Source organism: Eulemur rufifrons, chromosome 2, assembly GCF_041146395.1.
Source record: "Eulemur rufifrons isolate Redbay chromosome 2, OSU_ERuf_1, whole genome shotgun sequence".
Lineage (NCBI taxonomy): Eukaryota > Metazoa > Chordata > Mammalia > Primates > Lemuridae > Eulemur > Eulemur rufifrons.
In genome coordinates, this window is record NC_090984.1 from 23,500,161 (window position 1) to 23,523,829 (window position 23,669).

Sequence of the window (23,669 nt, forward strand, 5' to 3'; positions counted from 1 at the left end):
AGGCTGCTTCTATTACTTAATTTTTTTGGCTACTACAAGCAATGCTCTTATTAATATATAAACTTTCTTGTACATGTATCTTTGTATACATGTGTAAATATTTCTGTAAGATAAATTCTTAAAAGTGAAAATGCTGAGCCAAAGGTTTGTGTATTTGAAAGCTTGAGAAATGATGCCAAATATTGTCTTCTGAAACACTATTTTGGCTTTGGATTTAGGATGGAAGGCCAAATACATTTCTGGGTCTACCACCTTATAAATACTCCCTAACAACAAACATGATAAGAAATAGGAACGTAGACTCCATTTTGCATAAATTGAGATATTTTGAGTTATAATCTAAACCCAAAATATATGAAAAAAGAAGGTAGATAGAAGAAAAGTAAATTGTTTAATGGCAAAGAGTCAATCTAAGAACCTCCAGAGGGACAGATGGATGAGACTCAAACCAAATGACCTTGAGAAACTGGCAGAACTCAAGGAGGCAAAGATGATACAGAGAATAGAGGAATTATTTGAAAGCCTGTGATAGGAACTCTTAAACCTCCAAATCCCTCACCCTGGAGACAGGAGATTTATACTCAGGAGAAACTAAATCAGAGCACCTCTGTGCTCAGAGGTGACCACAGGGGGATTGAAACCGGCAGATACCACATCTTAACCACAAGATCAAGTTTAACATTACCAAGTAAGACGACATACTGATATCAAGCACCCCTCATATGGATGTGTTGAAAAGGGCTCATTACTTCTGTGGTATTCCTCAAAAAAAAAAAAAAAAAAAAAAATCCACAACCTCAATATAATCATGAGAAAATAGACAAATCAACATTGAGAACAAAATATCCAACCAATACTTTTTGCAAGTGTCAAGGGCACGACAGACAAGGAAAAACGGAAAAACTGTCACAAATTGAGAGAGACATGGCAATTAATGCAATGTGAGATCCAAAAGACTCAAGGGGAACCCTATATAGCTTTCTTTAGCTTCTTCTCTGCATGTTTCTCTTCTCTCCAGTAGTCTGCTCCACAAATTCCAACTATTCTAGCCCTAAACTCTGATCTGTCTCACCTGAGACTGCCGGGCTGTCTGCTGCTCCCCTCTCTCTGGTGATAAGTAGGGCACCCTGTGCTGCAGCAAAGTGCCTCCAGACAGAAAGCTGGGGGTAGTGAGGGGGCTCACTTCCTTTGTTTTCCCTTAGGGATCATGGTCCTGGTATGTTTTAAAATGTCCAAAAACATTTACTTCATATATTTTGTCCAATTTTCTACCTGTTTACAGTAGGAAGGCTAGTCCATTACTGGTTACTTTGTCATAGCCAAAAGTGTAAGTTCCAAGTACTTTTATGATATTATAATATTTACCAGATAATCTCTTTCAAAGAAGTACCTCTGTAATAAAAATGCTATATTAAAAATATTTCTAAGCTCCAGTCATTGTACAAAATATTTATGTATTTTTAACTGTTATATTCGTTTCCTTTGCAGAAATTAATATCTACTACACATTCAATAAATGTTTGTTCAATGGCTAAATAAATACATAGGAACTAAGAAAACATTTGAGAGGGTGGGGTCTTTGGGGAAAAAAAACTTAGAAAATATTTTAGAATGAAAATGTTAATTCTGGGGACGTGAAGGACTATAAAACATGAAGTTATATACCGCATAAAGAAAACTACTGAGGTTGAATTTCTAAAGAGAACTTACTTAGTTTACATGAAAATAAAGATAACACTACATGAAACTAGACAGCCCCAGTTCCTCCATAACATTCTAAGATAAAGTAGTACGCTTATTAACCAAACAAGATCAGAATGATGTTTGTATGTAAGTACATATAAACACATACGTTATGCTACATATTCAAAACTACACATAAAAAGCTATTAAACTTCCAAATAAATCCTAAATTATTTTGCTCTAATCTGTAAACATTTTACCCAAGTTATTTGCATTTTCAAATAAAGTTATATGCATTCAATACCAAATTTTACAAGAGAAGCCTTCAAGACTTATTAATGGTCTTGAATTCAAATAAGGTACTTCATTTCTAACTTGATTATAGTATGGACAATATAGTTGGCTCCTAGTTAAGGTTAACGAAGTACTTGATAGTTGGTGCTGACAAAGCCCAACTTGCTCTCCGGATTCCTGATCAAAGGAAAATTGCTCTATGGCTACATGAAACACTTCTATCCCAGTTAGGTTCCTGGGAGTGGACGTAGGAATGACCAGGCTAAAGAGTATCAACCACTTCAAGAGCAAAATCAAAAAAGAGCTGTCCTATTGATAAGTGGGACATCATATTCTTATAAAAACTCAGTTCACAATTTCTCATTGTTTCAATATTTCTTTCTTGTTCACCTCTTGTCTGACTTTACACTGTAAGTGTGATTTGCAAAAAAATGACTTAGTAAAAGCACCTGGCATTTCAGATAGCATCTATAATGCAAGGTCATCAGAATACCAGTAGGCCAGAGATAAGCTACTTTTACAACCGCCACTGGAGATTCGATCAAAATTGCTATAGTTGCTTGTCCCATTCTGAAATTTTCATAAAAAATATATGTATCAATGTTCAAGTATCTCAGTATTCATCCTCAAAATTTCTCTAGTGGGTCCTACTCCACGATTGATAGAGAAGTTCATTTTCCCCAAAGAAAGCAATAAGAAAACCTTGAGAAGCACAGCAAAACAATGAGACCCCAATAAAACAACTGTTTCTTCAGATTAAAGACATTCAAATGAAGCATTTACACTCAATGGGGAAAAAACAATTATACTAAGCTATTAATCACAGCACTTTATTGAAAATAAAAACACTAACAGAATGTGAGAAGAGCTGCATTATTATTTGCTCCTGAGAGTAATCTGTCATGTAAAGGAGCCACTGAAAAATATGTGGCAGTTACAATGAGTTCTGGCTGTCTACTAGTTGTTCCCAATGGTGTCCCTCAACAGATTAGTCATATTTCATGGAAGTTCATAAGTGAAAAGCATAAGACACAGATTTCTTCCTCCCTTCCTAAATTAATAAAATTCATCATTATTTCCAAATTTAAAATATAACAATACTGAATTAAAGAAAACTCAAACAGAGGAATAATGCTACACATTGGTGATTACTTAGGATTAGAATCCTCTTATACTGCCACAGTCTAATTTAGAAACATCTACTTTCAGATTCATACAAAGAAAAAGCTAAAGTCTCACGACCTACGCCCCACCCCATTCTGCTTGATGACCCACAATGGCTGTCATGGAAGTTAGTGTGAAAATTTTAAGATTTTTACAGATTCTATAGGTTCAAAGTACAGGTAAGAAAGAAGCTTTAGAAAACAGAGGCAGATTTTAGTTTAAAATAAGAAGTAATTTTTTTAATAAAAAGTTCTACTAAACAGTAGAATGGGATGTCTTATGCCCCATCACCGGAAAATGGCAAGGGCTACTGTAAAGACAATCACTATACAGGTAAAATTTATAATTCTAAAATGCTATGGTTTTTGGAAACAGAAAAAAATATTTAATACATCTCAGGGATCAGCATATCACTTATTTGAAATGACACAAATTTCCCTGCAATGTACTTATTTAAAAGAAAGGTACCTTATAATCAAATTGCTTTGGTAAATTCTGTTATGAATTTTAAGAACTTGACAGACACACCATTTTCACTCAAGGTTTATGTGACAGAAGCAATGATTTATTTGATGCCTACTTTTGATATTCAAATCATCTTCCATTTTATAATCCATATTATTTAACTTCTAGAAGGAGAAATTAGAATGTTCAGTTAACATACAAATGACTCACATATCATGAATCTCTTTGAAATTTTCATACATATTCAGGTAATTTTATTGATGCCAGTAAGATGAGAAGCTTTATCTATTAGTTCTAAAACTAGAGGTGCATGCCTACAATCCTAACACTCTTGTAGGCAAAGGATACAGGATTGCTTGACCTCAGGAGTTCGAGACCAGCCTGAGCAAGAGCAAGACCCCATCTCTAAGAAAAATAGAAAAATTAGCCCAGTGTGGTGGCCCATGCTTATAGTCCTAGCTACTTGGGAGGCTGAGGCATGAGGGTCACTTAAGCCCATGAGTTAGAGGTTGCTGTGAGCTATGATGATGCCACTGCACTCTAGTGTGGGTGAAACTCTGCCTCAAAAAACAAAAAAAAAGAGCAATAAATAAATAGATAACATCATAAGATTTTTCTGAACCTAAATAGATGCAAATCTTTAAAGAAACTAATCAACGCTGAAAAGTATTGGAGGTGAAGGGAGAAAGAAATTCATGCCATGAAATTTCAAAATTCAAAAGATAAAGATAAAAATCTCAAAAGCTTTCAGAGAAGAAAGTAGGCTACCTAAAATCAACAGATGGACAAGCAACTGATTCCTAACAGTATGCTAAAAGACATTGAAAGTTTATATGAGGGCAAGTAATATATTTTCAGACACGCAAAATCTTGAAAATTTACTTCTCATACACCCTTTCTGAGAAATTTACTATAATCAAGCAAAATAAATTTAAAAAAATGAATCCAAGAAAGTAGAAATTGTAGCCCAGAGAATACAGTTTAGGGAAAGGTACAGTATATGAGCAAGAAGGCAGTGAGAGCATGATGAAGTTTTTTAATTGTTTGGTGAGGGGGAAAAGATCATGATTAACCTTAAATGCTGCTAGAAAAAAATATGGCTAAATGTGTATGTCAAACTTTTAAGGGTAGACATTTGATAAATAGAAAGAAAAAACTGAGATGGCAGAACACATAAGGACAATAAGTATAAAGTTGTCTACATCTTAAAACAAAAGGACACCAAAAGTTTGAGAATGAAAGAATAGAAAATATGTATCAGACAATGCTATTAAAAACAGGTATAGTAATAGCAATATCAGAAAAACAGAATTGAAAGCAACAGAAATGAACTAGGACAAAATGAATGTTTCCTGCTGATAAAGAAAACATCATGTTTTCTTGATTCTAAGATGTACTTTTTTACATTTTAACATCTCTGAAATCAGGTTGCATTTTATAATCCACGGTGTCTTAGATTTGATGAAATACAGTACTCTACCAAGAAGACAAGTCATGATTTGAATGCAGTAACAACATAGCTTCTGAATATATAAGGAAGTAATAGTTAGAAATTCAAGAATTGAACAAATCTGCAATCATACTTTCTTAGAAATATAATTTCTTAGAAAATGACAGATTAGGTAGATAAAAATTAGGTAAGGCTTTAATGGATTTTAAGAACATGAGTTTAATCTAATAGTTATAAACTTTAGTGTACAAACCTAACACAAAGAAGGCACTTTGAGCTTTCTTACTTATACACCTGAAATGTCATCCTATTTCCATCTAGAATCATCACCAAAAAACTGACCATGCATTAGATCACAAAAAGAATCTCAAATGCTAATGAATGGAAAATATGGGGTCACCTGAAGAAAGGAAATTACAGGTTTGAGGAGCACAAAGCTTTCAAATAAATGATACACAGGGAAGGGAGAGGAAGTAGATAAGGAAAACCTAATAGGATTTCCCAGCATTCTGAAGTTGGTGCTTATTTATCAATTTGGTACTCAGTCTCCCTGGTTGTGAGCGAACAATATACTCCAAAATGAAATCATTCAAAACTACTCAAATACCTGAAATGTCCATCAGTACAGTTGTTAAATGAATAACTAGGAAACTGGTTAGGGACAAAACGCGATGTGAACATAAACTCACAAAAATAGCCAAGGCTATAAATTTGGTAGCCTTTAAAAGAAACTTACAATTAATTTCAATGCAAGGGCGTAAGTGCTGCATGTGAATAATTCCACAGACTTTAGAGCTCCTCCTCTGAGGAACTAAGTCTCAAAGGTAAAGAACTAATTTGATAGGAACACACTCTATTGGGAGTTTTTAGTACATATGTGTTCTGATAAGCTGCCCTTGCAGTGAACTGCTCGTTTCAACAGATGACTTATATAAACAATTGAAGGAAGTTATAAAATAAAATGAACACAAAATACTCCTCCCATTCTTGTGTGCAGGAGAGATGTTTCAATTTTAAGGAAGTCATCTGACTTTTTCCTGACATCAAAGCACTCATTAAAAAAGGTGTGCCAGACGTTAATGACGCACCTACCACAGCAGTGAACCCAGGAAAAAGATAGCCTTCTCTCCTTTCATCCTAAACCAACATGCTGTCTCCTTAATAAGATTCCAACATCCCAAAGGAAAGGAGGGAGACAAAATGTGTAAAGGTATTTCTGCTCATTACCAATTCAGTCCAATAAAAAGGAAAAACTGCCTGTTTCAATGTGCTTAATGATTTACATTAACTCTAATCATAAACAATTTTCCAAGATCTAGTCAAGAGAAATAGCATTAGCATTTTTAAAGATTGAGAAGCCCAAATTCTAGTAGTTTTTATTTCCTCCAATTACATAAAAAGCAAGAGAATTCAAACAGCCTCTAATTAAGATCTTTCACAAAACTACCTTAAAAGAAACTACAACTACTCAAATTTGTACGAGTGTAAACTGAAGAGGAACTCTAAAAATTAGGAGAAAATCATCACCAAACGGGAACCCAGCTAAAAAGTCTCTCACATTCATTTTATCATTTGAGGTCTACAATGCTCAGATACATGCTGTAAAAGGGGAAACGCAGACAATAATCCTGGTGGTAAACAAAGGTTGCTTTTAAAAATATGCATACAGCTAAAATATTAGAACAATAGTATAGTACTCATGAGGCAGTAGTAACACTTAAAATGCTAATACCAAAGAAAAACATTTCTCAAAATGCATATCAAATTTTACTACACTTTTTATTTCTGGTGGTCTGTTAAGCATGCATCAATTGGGAGATAGTTTCCATGCCAACAACACTATAACCTAAAATGAAAAACACAGTGTTCCAGCACTGAAACTATATGAAATCAAGTCTATAAGCAGCAGATTGTCAGTGATGTCTTTCAGACCCAAATGATATTCTGCCAACTATGATATTATTGTATAATTTAGTGTTTTTCAAATATAACTACCAATTAAAAGATACTCAGACATACTATCTTCCTTCTGGTGTTTTAGCACTGCATAATAGATTCTTTCTTTATAACACAATAATAGCATCAAATTCAAATTCAAGCTTGCTCTCTGATAATTCTAAATCCACTGAGTCCAAAAAGGTCACTTGCAGGGCTTCTATTTAACTACCAACACCAAAAATTACTGAGGCACTAAGTTATTATCTGGACTTCACAAGTTCTCATCTTAAAATTCATGACTTTTGGCAAAGAAGAAATTCATGTTCAACATTAAACTATTCATACTTTAATTATATACCTACCTCTCCAAAGTCTACCTCTCCAAAGCTGTCTAAAAACAGAGAATTCATTAAAGCATAACTCAACAATGGGATAAACTTTCTTAACCTAAGTACAATCCCTCTGTTTATTTAGTGTAAAATTTCAATCTTTTCCTCTCTGTTATCCCAAATATCCAATAAATCATAAATCTTGTTTTCTTTTATAGGAACATCTATCTAACACTTAATAAACATTTACTGTGCATAAACCTTTAGGGGATAAAAAGAAAGTCTCTCCATTGCTACCACCTAGTCGAGGGCCTTAAATATCACATCTGATTTGATACAAAATCCTCCTAACTGGTATCACAGATTTCATATTTTCCTTTCTGAAACCATTTGACACACCTTAATACATTAATCCTCTAAAAGTGCTACTTGTTTCCATACACACCCTAAAATTGCTGGGGTCTTCCAACTGCTCAACAAATTCCAACTCTCTGATTTGGTATTAAGTAATCTGGTCTACACACACCTTCTCAGATATACATTCCTGTACTCATACTTCTCTAAACACTGATAAACTGAAATTGCTTGCTGTTCTCCAAGTACACTTTGAGCCTTCTTACTTACACACCTGAAATGTCATCCTTTTTCCATCTTCTTGTAATTTTACCGATCTAAAATCCCACTCATCCTTTTAGGCTCAGCTCAAATGCCATGTTCTTCAAAAAGCCTTCCTTATCTGTCAAATCTGGCAGAAATTATTTCTTCCCATTTAGAATCAGAGTAGCACTTTGCCATTCAGGACAGCTTGCATTACAATTATTTACATGCATAACCTCTCTCCTGGTACTGTGTAGAACTTTTCAGATTCAATAAACTGGTAATAACTAGGGTGACCATGGAATATACTATCCACACCCAGATACTTCTGAGAATGAAAGAAGGCACTTCTGGTAATTATGCCGGGATAAACTAAGATTGTCTCAGGCATACTCAAAATATGGTCATCCTGGCAAAATGATCCACTGGACCAAACTTGTCAATAAGTAAGTGTAATCACAATACTGACTTCAAAGACTGAATTTTAAATTAAGAGAATGTAAATGAAAAAAAGAGAGAACATACATGATTTTTGTCTTGAAAATATTTAACTTGCTAAAGTGGTACAGTGAATTTTGAAACTGGAAACCTAGGTATCAGTCCTCACTTTGATACTAACTAGTTATTTTAAAGCAAGTCACTTAATGGAGTCTCCAGCTCAGTTAAACTAAATAACCAGATCTTTAAGGTCTAGACTCTCTCCGATTTCAAATCATGAACTCCCTAAAGGCCTATATAGCAGGGCCTCTGCCAGATAACTGTGAGTCTCCATTTACATAGTACACGTACTCAATAAAATACTTGGTTTAACAAAACAAATTTATTTTAATAATTTAATAAAATATACTTAAATACATTAGCAACTGTATGACCTGATTCATCTTCCAGGAAAAAATGCTGTACTAACCAACATTTAGAGATAGTCACCAAATGTTCTCAACCTATTTTTTTCCCACAGTATTTTGTTTCGAGGAAAAAAAAAAAAAAAACTCAGAAAGTTTAAAACTACCTTGAACAAAGCAGAAATCAATAGGTATAGATTTAAATAGCCCAAGTTTAACTTCTAATAGATTTCATTTGCCTTTGCAAAAATTTATAATACATTGTTTGTACTTTCCTCCTATCTTCAGACTCTCCCAATCCCCTTCCTCAGATACAATCACCATTAATAGATTGCTGTGTAGACCCTGCAGAACTTTCTTATACATACACTTATATTCTTTTTTCTCATCTTTTCCACAAATGGTATCAGACTCCACGTAATTTTCTGCAACTTGCTTTATTAATGATAAACTTGAATATTTTTCCATATATAGATCTACCTTATTCTTTTTAATGGCTACTTAAGTATTCCATTGCATCCATGTATTTAACTATCCCAATTATTGGTTGTATTGATTAGGCTGTAGCTAGATTGAGGTTAGTCTAACATACAAATCTTTAAATATTTGGTAACTATATCTGTGAGATAAATTATTATAAATAGGATTGTTTAATAAAAGGGTAGACAAATTCTAAATTTTTAAATTGCATTTCAAAAAAATTTACACTGCTATTAAGAACTTAAAAACAAAAGTTTCCTCATACTCTAGTCTGATGAGGATAGAGCAGTTAAAAAAAAATGAGATAAACCTCTAAGTACTGCCATGTCTACAAAACAGTTTTAAAAAGTCACAGAAAAATATGATTTCACTTTTGCAAATAAAATGTCTATATGTGAATGTGTGTATATGTATTATGTATATGTAAGTATAAAACACAAACACACAGGCTCCTTTTTTTTTTTTCTTTTTTACTTTTCATGTCTCTTTAATCCCATTCCATCTAGAACATTTCCTTAGCATTTTCTTCCCCCCACCCAGGATGGTTCACTCTTTTTTGTTTGTTTGTTTTATAAAAATTTCTCCTTCTAATTCTTGAGGTCTCAACTTTAATATCACTGCTTCAGAAAGGCCCTCTCTATCTACTCTATTTAAAATAACTCCTATTCTACCCCGAATAATTCTTTATCAAAGAGTATTCTTTTCATTTCCTGTAAGTAGACATAAAAGCTATAATTATTTTATTTGTTCACTTACTTATGTCTGTCTCTGCTAATGGAATCTAAGCACTATAACAGCAGAGAATCACGTTTGCCTCTTAGCTATTTCATCCCCACCACTTAGCACAATGAATATAGAATTGTACATACCATATACAATTTTGCTCAACAGACATTTACTGAAGGAATATACAGACCATGTTTGTTGACAAGGGTTATCTCTAGAAAGTGAGATTAGGGGAAGGGTTAAAAAAGTAAATTTACTTTTATTTCAGTCAATTAAGCATTTTTGACAATGAACATGTGTTATGTTTATTTTAAAATATTTTAGTGTAATTTTAGTTTTAACCAGACCATTTCAGATGCCTGGCAATCTGGTCATATAAGGATTATTTTCTTGTTTTGCAAATTTAAATGATCTGAGTATTATATGGACTTCTGTTGTCTATTTTTTAAAAAATCTTCAAACTTTGCTTCATGAAATTAACCTTTTATCTTCATTTTAATTTAATGCTGACTGCTGAATTCCCATGGGTGCTTTGCCTTTTTATGTTCTTTCAAATTACTATTACCTTAAAGTCACAGAGTACTTAAAATTTATAAAAATGCTTTACATATATTACCCTATTTATTCCTCATAGGTGTGCTGTGCAGAGATCACTGTTTATACTTACAGGTAAGGAAAATGATGCCCAGAGAGGTTAGTCACCTCATCCATAGTGGGACTGGGACATGAATCCAATACTTCAGAATTTTTGGCACAAGGTTTATTTCATTATACACATTATGGCAGGTAACATAAAATTATTAACTGGAAATGCCTCAATCTACTTGTAAACAATAAGCCTATTTCAACATTTCAATATCTAGACAGAAACAGATGTGTCTGAAACACATCTTATATTGAATGCATGTATTTCTAAAACAACTGCATAAATGGTATTTGGATGATAAGGGACCTAAAAGATCAATGAATTTAATTCCTTCATTTTATAGAAAATAAAAAATTATAGAATTTCACTACATCATCCAATCACTAAGTTAATAGCAGGCATGAACTAGAACTCTGGTATTGACTGGTTAGATGTATTTCCAATCTTAGAAAGTTCCTAGACATGGAATTCATAATTAAGTCAAATTACACCACAGTTATCATGAGTAAAACTTTTCCTAAAGTTATAATTACTGCCATAAAAAAGCAAAATAACTGATTAGAATTTATCCTAATACCAATACCAACTATTGTACATTCTAGTACTTTAGATTTAAAATATTCCACTAATGACTAATAATTTCTTCCTGCTACCTAGCCAACTTTTAATCATGCCAGGCCATTAGTCACTTATTCCATAACTTTATTATTCAATACTAACCTCAGATACTATATGGAATTTTTGACAAATGTTTCTGTCAAAAAAGGGGTGGGGAATGCTCAATATGCATCCTTATCTACCATGGCCATAATATCCTAGAAGTAATTTAATGAGTTGGTGAAGTGTGAATTTCCTTTACTAAAAACAAGTTCATGTCACTCCCTTTTCACCAACACTTCTTCCCTTCCGGGAAGTAAAAAATTACCAATTATCAGACTTGGTATCAAAGGAAATAAAGAGAAAAAGTATATTTGTGTTTTTACATTTTAGTCTTAGATAATAACTTTGGAATCTATTTTTAAATTCACACTGACAGGAAGAAAGGCCAATAAAAAGTTAATGGACAAAAAACAGATACTTTACCTTAATTCCTACTACTCTTAACATATCTATAATAATTTATATGCCAATGCTTTTTTTGAAAATATCATTCAATAGATGATTATAAAAAACAGAAAGGATTTTAGCATAAATGACAGGAAATATTAATCTGAAATGCAGCAAATAAAACTAATACTGTTTCATATTCCGTTAAATATTTTAAAAGATGCAAGATCTTCTAAAATCAAAAGAGTTGCCATTACTGAAAATGCATCAAAATAAAGTTAAATATTAAAAGCTTTATTTTAATATAAACTCAAATTTATTTTAATAAACTCAAATACAGCTTCCTAGTTTGGTCAGAAATTCTGTTTCCTGCTGATGTTGTAAAAATGTTTTATATATTTTAACAATAATTATGAAATTTCATTTAATCTTCAAAGGTGATAATTAATTATCACAGGTCAATTGTGGGTGCTCGAAAGCACCTTCTTGCAGCCAAGCACTAGCAGGCAGGCTGGCGGCCAGTATACACAGCCACACAATTCAGGTGGGAATCAAAAGACGACTCCTGCAGAAATAAGACTTCATGTGAAAGACACTAAGTTGAATACTTTCAGCATTATTTTTAAATAAGGTACATGAAGATAAGCACCATCTCAACCACTTAGACTGTTGGAGTTAGATTTTAATGGTAATCCCAAACACAAATATACTTAAGTCCCTCTGTTCAATTCCATGTAAATAAATACAAGAGAACCAAAAGTTTACTAAGAAAAGTCACTGTCACTAGTAAAAAGAAATAAGCCTATTTACCTCACTGATTCTGCTAGTGCCTTATTTAGTAATTGTACTCAGGCATTTTGCCAAGATGGAAAAGTGTTACACTTCTACTGAAACCATTTCCAGTAAGTGGGGAAGGATATAATCATAGACAAACATAGGAAGAAAAAAGCAGTGCTAATGTTTTATCCCTTTTTATAACAGTAATATCAAGTATATTTTCAAAAAAAAAAAAAAAAAGCACATAAAAATCTTACGTATACTCTATTTTAGTGAAAAACCAGAGTAGGTGCCATCTTTGCCCATTAGCTCCCCTGGCCAAACAATAGATGTTAGAGAAATTCCTTCTGGAACCACACCAGAACCTGACCGTATTTGACTTAGATAAAAGTGTCTAAAGTGGTATCTTTTTCATCTATTCTTGAGAAATGCTCAAAATGAAAAATGCTTTAGTTTCTAAAAACAAACAAATAATGCACCCAATGGGTACCCTTATCAATTTAACACAAAACTGTTATCCAACAATTCAACTTTTAGTTAATTCAGTATTGAGAAAACAATCATACAAAAGAGTTCAACATAGCATTGTCCATAATGGCAAATAAAAGGAGGAAAATTTAAATGCTAACCAATATGAAATCAGTTATATAAAATAAAGTATTAATACATATATAAATAATGTTGATGCAGATCTGTATATGTTAACATAGAAAGATGTGTACAGCATGCTGTTGCAAGAAAACAAGGTTATAAAACCATATACATATTTGTGTGTGTTCATGTACAGTACCCTGAGGTGGTAGGAATTGGGATACGTGCCAGTTATCGATTTATTGCTCTCAGCTCCAAATTCGGATTTCATTGCCTGCTCTGCAAAAATGGAGCTGGGCCCTTTATATATTTTTCCTCTGCCAGCTAGCACATGTATTAAACTTCATCAGTACAGGGTGTTGAAGATACATTACAGAAAAAAGGAGTTTCCTTCCCAGTTCTAGTGTGCTGCCTTGGCTGGCTCCTAGAGTTATGAGCTCCCCCCAACACCTGACCCCTGGGATAGTTTTGTAGGAGTATACCTCCAGTGACTCACTTCTCTGTGAACAGATTTCCCAGCACCCTGGAGAGTGAATTCTGAGCAATTTTAGACAGCAATGCACCACATCAACTTCTCTGCCATCCAGTAAACATCCTCTCCAACAGGGTGTGGATCTCAGCTCTAAGACGGGGCCTCTTTCTGAGCACTCTATTTTAGATCTAGAGATTGTAGTTCCTTATATCTTCCATTCTTATATTTTTTAGAGTTCTCTTTATTTCTTACTAGCCAAAGCCTTGTTACTCCAGTCCCACTGTAGTTAATAATTCTTTATATTAAACTTTTCCTGCTCAAATCACAGTGTGGTTTCCTCTGATTTTATATACAGGGTGAATTTTTCTTTACACTTTTTAAAGTTGTCTGAATTTTTAAATAATAAGCACTTTTTTGAGTGGCAATCAGGAAAGGGAAGTTAATTTTATTTTGGAAAAACTGAAGAAAATTTCAATGGAAAATAAACACTACTTTAAGAAGTTTTTCTTTTCAGGGCAGAAATACATTTGTGAGATTAAAATGATTGAACACTAAAAAGCATTCATTTGTGTAAGACTCCATAATTTTTTAGTTTTTCTTAACACAAGTTTCTTTTCAATATTATCCAAAATTGTATTTCTGGGTAATTTTATTCAATAGAAGTTATTTAGGCTGCTATTCTTTTTCTCTTAGTTATGCCATACCTTGGCCTTTACAAACAGGTTATCAATGATGAGGTATCCTGGAGTGACAGCTACAAGTTCCTCAAACACACAGCCTTTTTCATCTTACTATTTCAGACCCTCTTACCATGTTCAAGGATTATCAGTTGGGCTCCAGCTTGTGCATTTCCAACATCATTCTCAGCAATGCACTGATAGAACCCTTCATCTGATTTCACCAGACCCAAAACTTGAAGATTATGTTCCTTCTGAGGAAGAAAAACATAAATAAAATTTTATGTTTCAATTGATAAATATTAGCTCAAAATCTCAAAGATATGTTCTTTTGAGAGAGGAAAAACAAGTACAATAATATGATTCATTACTATTATCTATACACCTGTTAATTGAATTTTACATTAAATTATCATCAAGGTACTAACTTAACTAACTAGACTAGTACATACAGTTATTAACAATGAAGAACTTAACATTTATGAAAAGTCACACCCTCATTGTTTGCAAACTTACACATCTGCTTGGAAAACCATCTGGCATGTAATACCAAGTGACCATATGAAAGTCTGAAGTTGTGAATTTGTGGTATTATTTTTTTAAGATTATCTGTAATATCAATAGTTCTAATAGATTAGACTACAATAAGTTAAATGAAGCCACATACATATGAGCTTTCCTTAAACTAAAAAGTACTATATGAATGTCAACTGTTGTTACTGGTACAATTATGATTTTAAAATTTTAAAAATAGTGTACAAATATTGATAACAGAATAAAAATGCTAATTTAACCATAATATATTCCTTTATGTTAAATACTTGTGAATTGCTTTTTATTAAATGATTACGCATTTCAAAAATAGAAATGTTTCCTAAGAATGCATTATTTATATGACAATTTTGTAATGAGATATTAAGTCTCTAACAACCATAATTACTTCTGATCATTTTTACGAATGTCATGCACAGATCTTAAGGTATGTCGATAATCTTTATTATTACTATAACCTAGATAATTCTCTTACTAGGATGTAAGACAATGATAATATTATAGTAGATGGTATCTACTAAGCATTTACTCTATATAAAGTAAAAAGCAATTATGGCGGAATATTCCTAAATACATTTAACACTATTTTTTTGCATTAACTTTAAAAATTTTTTTCTTTTTTTTTTTTAGAGACAGAGTCTCACTCTGTCACCCAGGCTGTTGTGCAGCGGTGTGATCACAGCTCACTGCAGCTTCCAACTCCTGCGCTGGAACAATCCTCCTGTCTTACCTTAGTCCTCAGGGACTATAGGAGCACACCACCATGCCTACCTAATATTTTTTTTATTTTTTGTAGAGACAGTGTCTCCCTATATTGCCTAGGCTGGTCTTGAACTCCTGTCCTCAAGCGATCCTCCTGCCTAGGCCTCCCAAGGTGCTGGGATTACAGGCCCAGCCTGCACTGCATTATTTTTTAAAAGAATCTTTCTTTCTACTGTCAATTGCCCAACACTGGGTCATCCTTATTTTGAAGGGTCTGGGCATCAGTATATGATTTCTCATTAAGTTTTGTATAGACAGTTGCATACTTAATTATGTTTTTCAAAAGGATCATCTTTCCACACTTCCAGAGACAGATTTCTGCTCCTTGAATAAAGAGCTGTGAATACAATTAGGGCAACACACACAGGTGTGTGTGCTAATTATTACTCAGAAAATGGTGGCAGCGGTGTTTGAGAGTGTTTAGGTCACTGTACTAGACTACTGCTGGACTCTAGCCTTACTTCAGCCACTGATTTGCTATGTGATCTTACATAAGCAACCCACAATTTCTGGGCTCAGCTTTCTCATGAAACAATGAAGAGATTACATTCTATGTGAATTTTTCTATCTTCATTTGCAGCACATAAACTGATATAAACAAGGTAACAGATTTCTTGGTTATTACATTTAAAAACAACTAAAAGTTTCAGAAATAAATATCCTTCTTTGAAAAGTACTTACTACAATCTTAAAGTAATCACTTGGGATAACCATATCCCCATTCTTGACCCACTTCACAGTTGGAGTTGGTTTCCCAGTCACTTCGCATTCGAATATAATATCCATAGATTCATGAGCATATATATTAGTAGGTTGCTTCAGGAATTCAGGTTGAGCTTTAAAATAGAAAGGCAATTAAGATATTAATAAAATTAAAAATAGGCAGCTATTCATGTTTCAACGAATTATTTTAAATCACAGAATTCATAGGATTTCTTCTTATTAAAGGCTTTCACATATTTTTGCAAAAGCATAAAACAAATATATATTAAAAATACATGCTATGAATATAGTATCTTTAAAAACTGATTTTCTGGTATAATTAACTGTTATAAAAATACTTTAGTTTTCCCAGCTCCTTGTTGAGAACTATTTACTAAGATGACTATATTGAAGAAATTAAAAATAAAGAGTATTACAAGCTGTCTAAAAATAAATATTAAAAACTATTTCCTTAAGATTGATACCATTTTGGAAGGGCCATAATTAAACTTTAAAGAATTGAAAAGACTGACACAATCTTCCTTTTTAGTCAGCTTGATAACTGTGTGTGTGTGTGTGTGTGTGTGTGTATAAAGCAATGTCACATTAGAGGCCCTAAATAGTTCACTCGTGCAACACACTCTCATTAGTAACATCTTTCATTACACGAAATGGTTTTAAAGGATGGGAGGAAGAGTGACAGGATCTTTGGAGGAAAAGATAAGTGTATTTGAAAAAGCCTGAATAATCCAGTATCTCCTTTTCCCCTTGCCCTAAAAATTGTAAACCATTGATTTATAAGTAACAGATTCATAAGGTGTTTAATTATAAGGTCTGAAGTAGATCATCTAGTCTAGCTTCCTATCTATTGCTGTGATTTCCTATATAACATCTTGGACAAAGGGTCTTAATGATCCCTATCGGAAAATTTAAAATGACAGGAACCCCTTACATCACAAAGCAGCAAGCTCCACTGTAGGCTAGTTCTACTAAATAACAATGATAAGAGTAGCAGCTTTATTTACAGTTGAGCTAAAATCTGCCCAGCCTGCTGGGATTTTGATTGGGATTGTGTTGAATTTGTGGCAACCTGACATCTTAATATTAAGTCTTCCTTTCCATGACCGTGGGTTTATATCTCCAATTATTTAGATCTTTAATTTCTTTCATCAATGTTTTATAGATTTCAGTGTACAAATCTTGTTCATACTTTGTTACATATATCCCTTGGTATTTCAAATAATTTTGGTGCTATTCTAAGTGGTACTTTAAAAATATTTTAAATTTCTAATTGTTCACTGCTAGTATGTAGAGATGAAATTGATTTATGGATATTGACGTTTCGTCCTGAGGCCATGCTGAACTCACTCATTATTAATAGTTCTATTAGCTTCTATATAGACAACTTGAGGATTATCTACATAGACAATCATGTTGTCTGTGAATAAACACAGTTTTATTTGTTCTTTTCCTTTTTAAAAAAATTTTCTTGCCTATTACACTGGCTACAGTGGGGCAGGTCCTGGAAAGAAGTCCAAAAGCTATGTAACTTAGGAAAATGAAGAACAAGAGCACAGAGAGCAGGCAGAACCTCAGGCAAAGAGAACCTTCCTCAAGGAGGGAAAGAATGTATAATCTTAAGAAGCTATATACATTCACAGTGATGGAAGATCAGAAAACAAATCTGTACAGTAAGATGTAATCAGGGAAATCCATTAACAGTGAATTTGACTACCCTTTCAAACATTGACTAGCTGTTTCTATTTAATACTTCATGAATTACCTATACAAGTGCTCTGCCATTTTTCCAATAATGTTCACAATTTTCTTATCTACACATAAGAGCTTTTAACATAATGAGTTATCAATGTATGGTCTCTCAGCCCCAAATCCACCCTTCTTTGCAATAATGAATCTGGACCTTTGTAAGCTGGTGCTTTGTTAACAGAAGGCACCAGAGGAACACTGCATGGCACAGCACAGCGAAAGGCTAATATTTCAGGTTGAGGAGTGCCCTTCTTCTTGCACGTACGGTGTGGCTGCTAGGTTTTGGGAGACCCAGTGATGATCACCCTCCGGCAAGTTTCTCTACTCAATCCTTAGTAAGCTGCTCCAGCTTACTCTAGTAGGTAGCTTCTGTGCACCAGCTCTGACCCATAGCATCCCACTGGACAGGGTCCTGGCACACCAGTTCTGACTCCTGTCACTCCAGTAGGCAACTTTCTGCTAATCATCCATCAGGCCCACAGCACCCACTCTAGCAGGTGCTTTCCACATACCAGCTGAGGCCTATGGCATCCCAGCAGGGGATACTTTCTCCAACAAGGTCTAAGCAGCGGTCTTCGTTTTTTGGATTCTCTCTCTCACTGGAGATTATCTTTTAAATTTTTTTTAGAGCAATTTTTGTGAGACCATGGATAAGTCAAAAATTTGTGTTATCTTCGAATATGAGTTCCATTGTGGAACCAATGCAGTGTAGACAGCTTGAAATATCAACAAAGTGTTTGGGAAGGATGTGGCTAATGAACGCACAGTATGTCGATGGTTTGAGAAGTTCCATTGTGGTGACTGTAATCTTGAAAATGAGTCATGTGGGCAACCTGAGACCAAGGTGGATAATGATGAGCTAAAAGCTGTAGTGAAGGCAAATCCATCCCAACCTACACATGAATTAGCAGCAAGGTTTGACGTTACTATTCCAACAATATTGGCGCATTTGAAACAAATCAGTAAGGGAATAAAGAAGCTGGATAGATGGGTTCCACATGAATTAAACAAGTATCAGCAGAGAAATCATCTTGAAGCTTGCCTTTCTTTGCTGTCACTACTACATAAAGGCAAACCACTTCTACATCGTATCGTTACATGTGATGAAAAACGGATTCTTTTTGACAACTGCAAGCAAGGAACAACGGCTGTATAAAGATGAAGTGCCAAAACACAGTCCTACACCAAATAGTCATCAAAAAAAGTTAATGGTGTCTGTTTGGTGGTCTAGCACTGATATTATCCACTATAGCTTCATGAAATTTGGTCAATTGATTATAGCACATGTCTACTGCAACCAATTGGGTGAAATGATGAGAATGCTTGTGATTAAGCAGCCGAGACTGTTCAATAGCGACCAGCCAATCCTTTTGCAAGACAACGCTCAACCACATGTTGCAAAAACAATGCTGCTCAAACTACGGCAACTGAACTTGGAAACTCTCTGTCATCCACCGTATTCACCAGACCTTGCACCAACTGACTACCACTTCTTCCAGGCTTTGGACCACTTGTTGCAAGGAAAAATATTCAATTCTCAGCAAGCTGTGGAAAACACCTTTTATGATTTCATCACCACTTGCTCTCCAGGCTTCTTCGCTGCTGGCACAAGCAAGCTACCATTAAGATGGCAAAATTGTGTCAATAATTTAGGCATACACTTTGATTAATTTTGTTGCTTCTTGTTTGAGATACGATAAACTAAACTTTTGGTACAAAATCGGGCATTTCGTATTTAATGACCCATAATAGCATACTATATTAGTCAGGATCCAGAAACCACACCAGGCATTTTGACAGGGAAAATTTAATATAAAGAACTATTAACTATTAAAATGTGTTTAACTATTTAATATTAATCCTTTGTCCATATGCTGCCAATATTTCTTCTCTCAAAAGTTTTCTCTTTTGTCTTTAACTTAAGGCACCTATCATAACAAAGTTTTAAATTTTTATGTGGTAAAATTTATAAATCCTCTCTATTTTAGCATCTGTATTTCATTATTCTTAACTCCAAAGGCTTTCTCTGCTTCCATACTGTAATATTCACTTACATTTTCTTCTAGTTTCTATGAAACAATCCAGTCTTCATGAGGTAAGTACCCAGTTTTATATTTTTCTAAATGGCAAGCTCACTAGTCCCAAGATGAATAACTGATTTGAAAGTTTTAATATTAAAATCTATGTCTTCTTGGGGGGTTATTTTTGGATACTAATTGGTTTCATCCATCTGTCTATTCCTGCACCAGAACCACAAAATTATTATAAGTATACAATATGTTATAATATATGGTAGAACAAGTACTCTTCTTTTATTCCTTTATTTCCTCGAAATTTTCCTAACATGTTTGCTTAGGGCTCCTCCCCACCCCCAGATAAATTTAGACTCATCTTATGTTAAGTTTCTCTGTTTCTTCTCAAAGCAAACAGACAAACAAGAACTTGGAGTTTTCATTTGAACTGCAATAAATTTTAGATGTAGAAAAAATGAACATATTTACAGTCCTGAGTCTTTGTATTTAATAGCCAAGTTGTTTAAGTTTACTTGTGTTACATAAAATGTATGCCACTGATCTGGACTGAGCTCTTGCACTAGGCCCCAAGAGATCAAACCAAAATGGAGTCATTTGTGCTAAAGTTCTACACCACTAAACTGAAACTAAGTTGTTTATCTGATGTTCTGAGAAATCAGAAGAGACTCAGAAAAGCCAGATCCACCAATAAGGCCAGTTTTAGCCAGCATAAGAAAGTCCCCTCTGCTTTGACCCTTAACAAGGAAAGTAACCTGAAGTAACTTGATGTTAACCAATCTACTTTTTGTAGTATGCTGTTTCCTTGTTCCTGCTCAAGCTACCTTACAAAACCTGACTGTTCTGCCATGCCCAGAGTAGCACGTTATCTATTCTTTAGATGAGATGCTACCTAATTCATGAACTGATAAAAGCCAATTATGTCATTTAACTAAATGTGTTGAAATTTTGTCTTTTGACTCTTAGATATTCTTCAATAATGATTTATGGTAAAGCAGTTGTAATGACTAGGAGTAAAGACACCTAGAGTTGAGTTCTGGTTCTACTATTGGACATTTTGCTAAACATGGGTTTCAAGTCCACAGGTTGCAGGTTGCTCCTGTACTAAATTAGAAATTCAACTAGACTATTCCTAAGTATAATAAGATCTTTAACCAATGACTTTATGATTCTAGTTTGTATCTCTGATATAGGATAATTAACAGCTAACATTCACAAGGTTCTTTCCACTTATTTAGTTCCCGAAATAATCCTATTGATATTATTTAGTTGTTATTCTTTCCATCTTCTAGATAAGGACACTAATACACACAGAGGCTAGGTAACTCCATAACATATAGTTTAGTCAGTGACAGATCTAGATTTTGAACCTAGGCAGTCTGACTACAAAAACTATATATTCTTTTCAGAAACCTTTTATTTTATAGAAGAAAACAGAATAAATCCCCACGTACCTGTTACGTAGCTTCAACAATTATCAATTCATGAGTAATACTGACTCATCTATACCCTAAACCATCCCATTCCCCACCCCTCCCCAAACACAGATTATTCTGAAAGCAAAAGCCAGGTATTGTATTATTTCATATACTTCTACAAAATAAGAACTCCAATTTCTAAACATAATTGTGATACCATCAGGCTGGTATCTATAATAATTTCTTAGTATCACCAATTATCCAATTAGTATTCACATTTCACTAATTGACCTATGTTTTTAGAAATGATTTACTTTATTTGAACTGAGGAAACAGGTTCATTCAATGGTATTAGGTAATTTGTTTCTTAAATTTCTTTTAATCCACAGACTCCTCCTTTATCTTTTATTTGCCATTTCTTTATGAAAACAAGTCACTTGTCCTATAAAGTTTCCTGCAGTCTGTCTTTTGCTGAATGTGTTGTCATAGTGGTATTTAACATGTTCTTTCTGTAAGTTCAGTTAAATGTAGATGCTCGACTGGAGTTAGGCTCATTTTTTTCCAAGACTACTTCATAGGCAGTTTCATGTGCTTCCTTCAGGACGTTTATAACGTGTGACTGTGTCTCTTAGTGATGTTAACAGCCTTCGATAATCATTGCCTACTAGGACTTGCAAAACAGTAATATTCTTATTCTATCATTCCTTCTGTAAAGAGAAACATCCCTTCTATTATTTGTTATTATATCTCCTCAACTAATTATTAGGATAACTCCTCAATTATTTGTTTATCCTAAAGTACAGTTTTTGGACAAAGGCAGGATAAATGCTTGATTCTTTCCATTTACTTACATTTTCAAAACAATGAGCTGGTTTTCTAATATCCTCCCCCAAACATGATTGTTGAGGGCTTTTTTTTTTTTTTTTAAAGTAGCATTATGAACTCTTGTTAAAATATATTTGGTTTGTTTCAATTCAATGAAGTTGTTATTATTCTTTTGGTTCTTAAACTATTCCATCTTTAATGAAGCCTGAGTTCACTAGAAGCTCCTGAGTCCTTTGTGCCATGACCCTACTGGTCTTTAGTTTCGGTCACTGTTTTTAGGCCCCTTTTGTGGACAAAGCCAGCAATTCTGTATTTTTAAAATACAAACTTCATCATGATTTCCTATTGATATTTCCAATTAAACTCAAGACTAGAGTTCTTAACTGAATCTTAATTTTATATCTGTATCCCCTTTCTCTCATGCCAAAAATCTCTGTGCCCAATGACACTAACATAATTACCCATTTGCTTTATCTTACACTCACAGTCTCAGAATATAGTATTTCTACCAACAATATGATAACAGAAAACAACTCAAGTTTTTGCAGTTCTTTTTGTCCATAGAATATATCCTACAAAGTATATCATAATTCAGTTATGATTTTAAGTTTATTTAGAATAGTAACTTTCACTTGGAATTTTAACATTCTGTGTGACTCTACTACCAACTGTATGCATATTTAGAGTAATTCGCTTCATTTTACTTTCCATTTTCAGGATTTACTTTGTAAATTTTATTTACTTATTTTTTTGAGACAGGGTCTCCCTCTGTTGCCCAGGATAGAGTGCGGTGGCATCATATCTCATTTTAACCTCAAACTCCTGGGCTCAAGCGATTCTCCTGCCTCAGCCTCCCTAGTATTTGGGACTACCGATGCATGCCACCATGCCTGGCTAATTTTTTATTTTTTAAAGAAACAGAGTATCCCTATTGCCCAGGCTGATTTTGTACTCCTGGTCTTAAGCAATCCTCCCACCTTGGCCTCTCAAAGTACTAGGATTACAGGCGTGAGCACTGTGCCCGGATCATAAACTTTTAATCATAAAAACAAGGTATATCCAAACAAGTCCAGCTTCTAACCTTGTTTTTCCCATTCTAGTTCCTCCTTTCCTCTATAGGTAACCATTTTCAAAATTTTTATGGTTTATCCTTCCATTTTAAAAATTACAACAATTTGTCCCAGCCCTCTTTTTTGGATTATAAATGACAGCATACTAAATTTTTTTCTACCTTCAAAGCCTATACTCTTCACTACTATGATACCATGTTTCCAAGGAACTGACATTCCTGAGTCTAAGGAACTGAGGCTTGTGCTACGGCAGAGTTAAGTAATTCTAGAAAACACAGCAAAATTCCCTTTAAAAAAAAATTCAAATAATTTTAGTATGCATTTTTAGTAAGCAGACTTTCACAGACTATTAGAAAAAAATCATC

At 33.8% G+C, this 23,669-nt stretch overlaps 1 protein-coding gene across 4 annotated transcripts in view; it reads right to left on the minus strand.

The window, feature by feature from the left end:
• The window catches only part of NEO1 (neogenin 1), a 193,758-nt gene that overhangs the window by 71,974 nt on the left and 98,115 nt on the right, over positions 1 to 23,669 (minus strand). For all 4 annotated transcript variants that reach the window (XM_069482076.1, XM_069482094.1, XM_069482085.1 and 1 more), the window contains exons 6-7: positions 16,174 to 16,328; positions 14,312 to 14,432 (exon numbers count right to left, since the gene is read on the minus strand). In XM_069482076.1, coding sequence (XP_069338177.1) covers positions 14,312 to 14,432; positions 16,174 to 16,328 — 276 coding nt within the window. The remainder of the gene's footprint in view (positions 1 to 14,311; positions 14,433 to 16,173; positions 16,329 to 23,669) is intronic.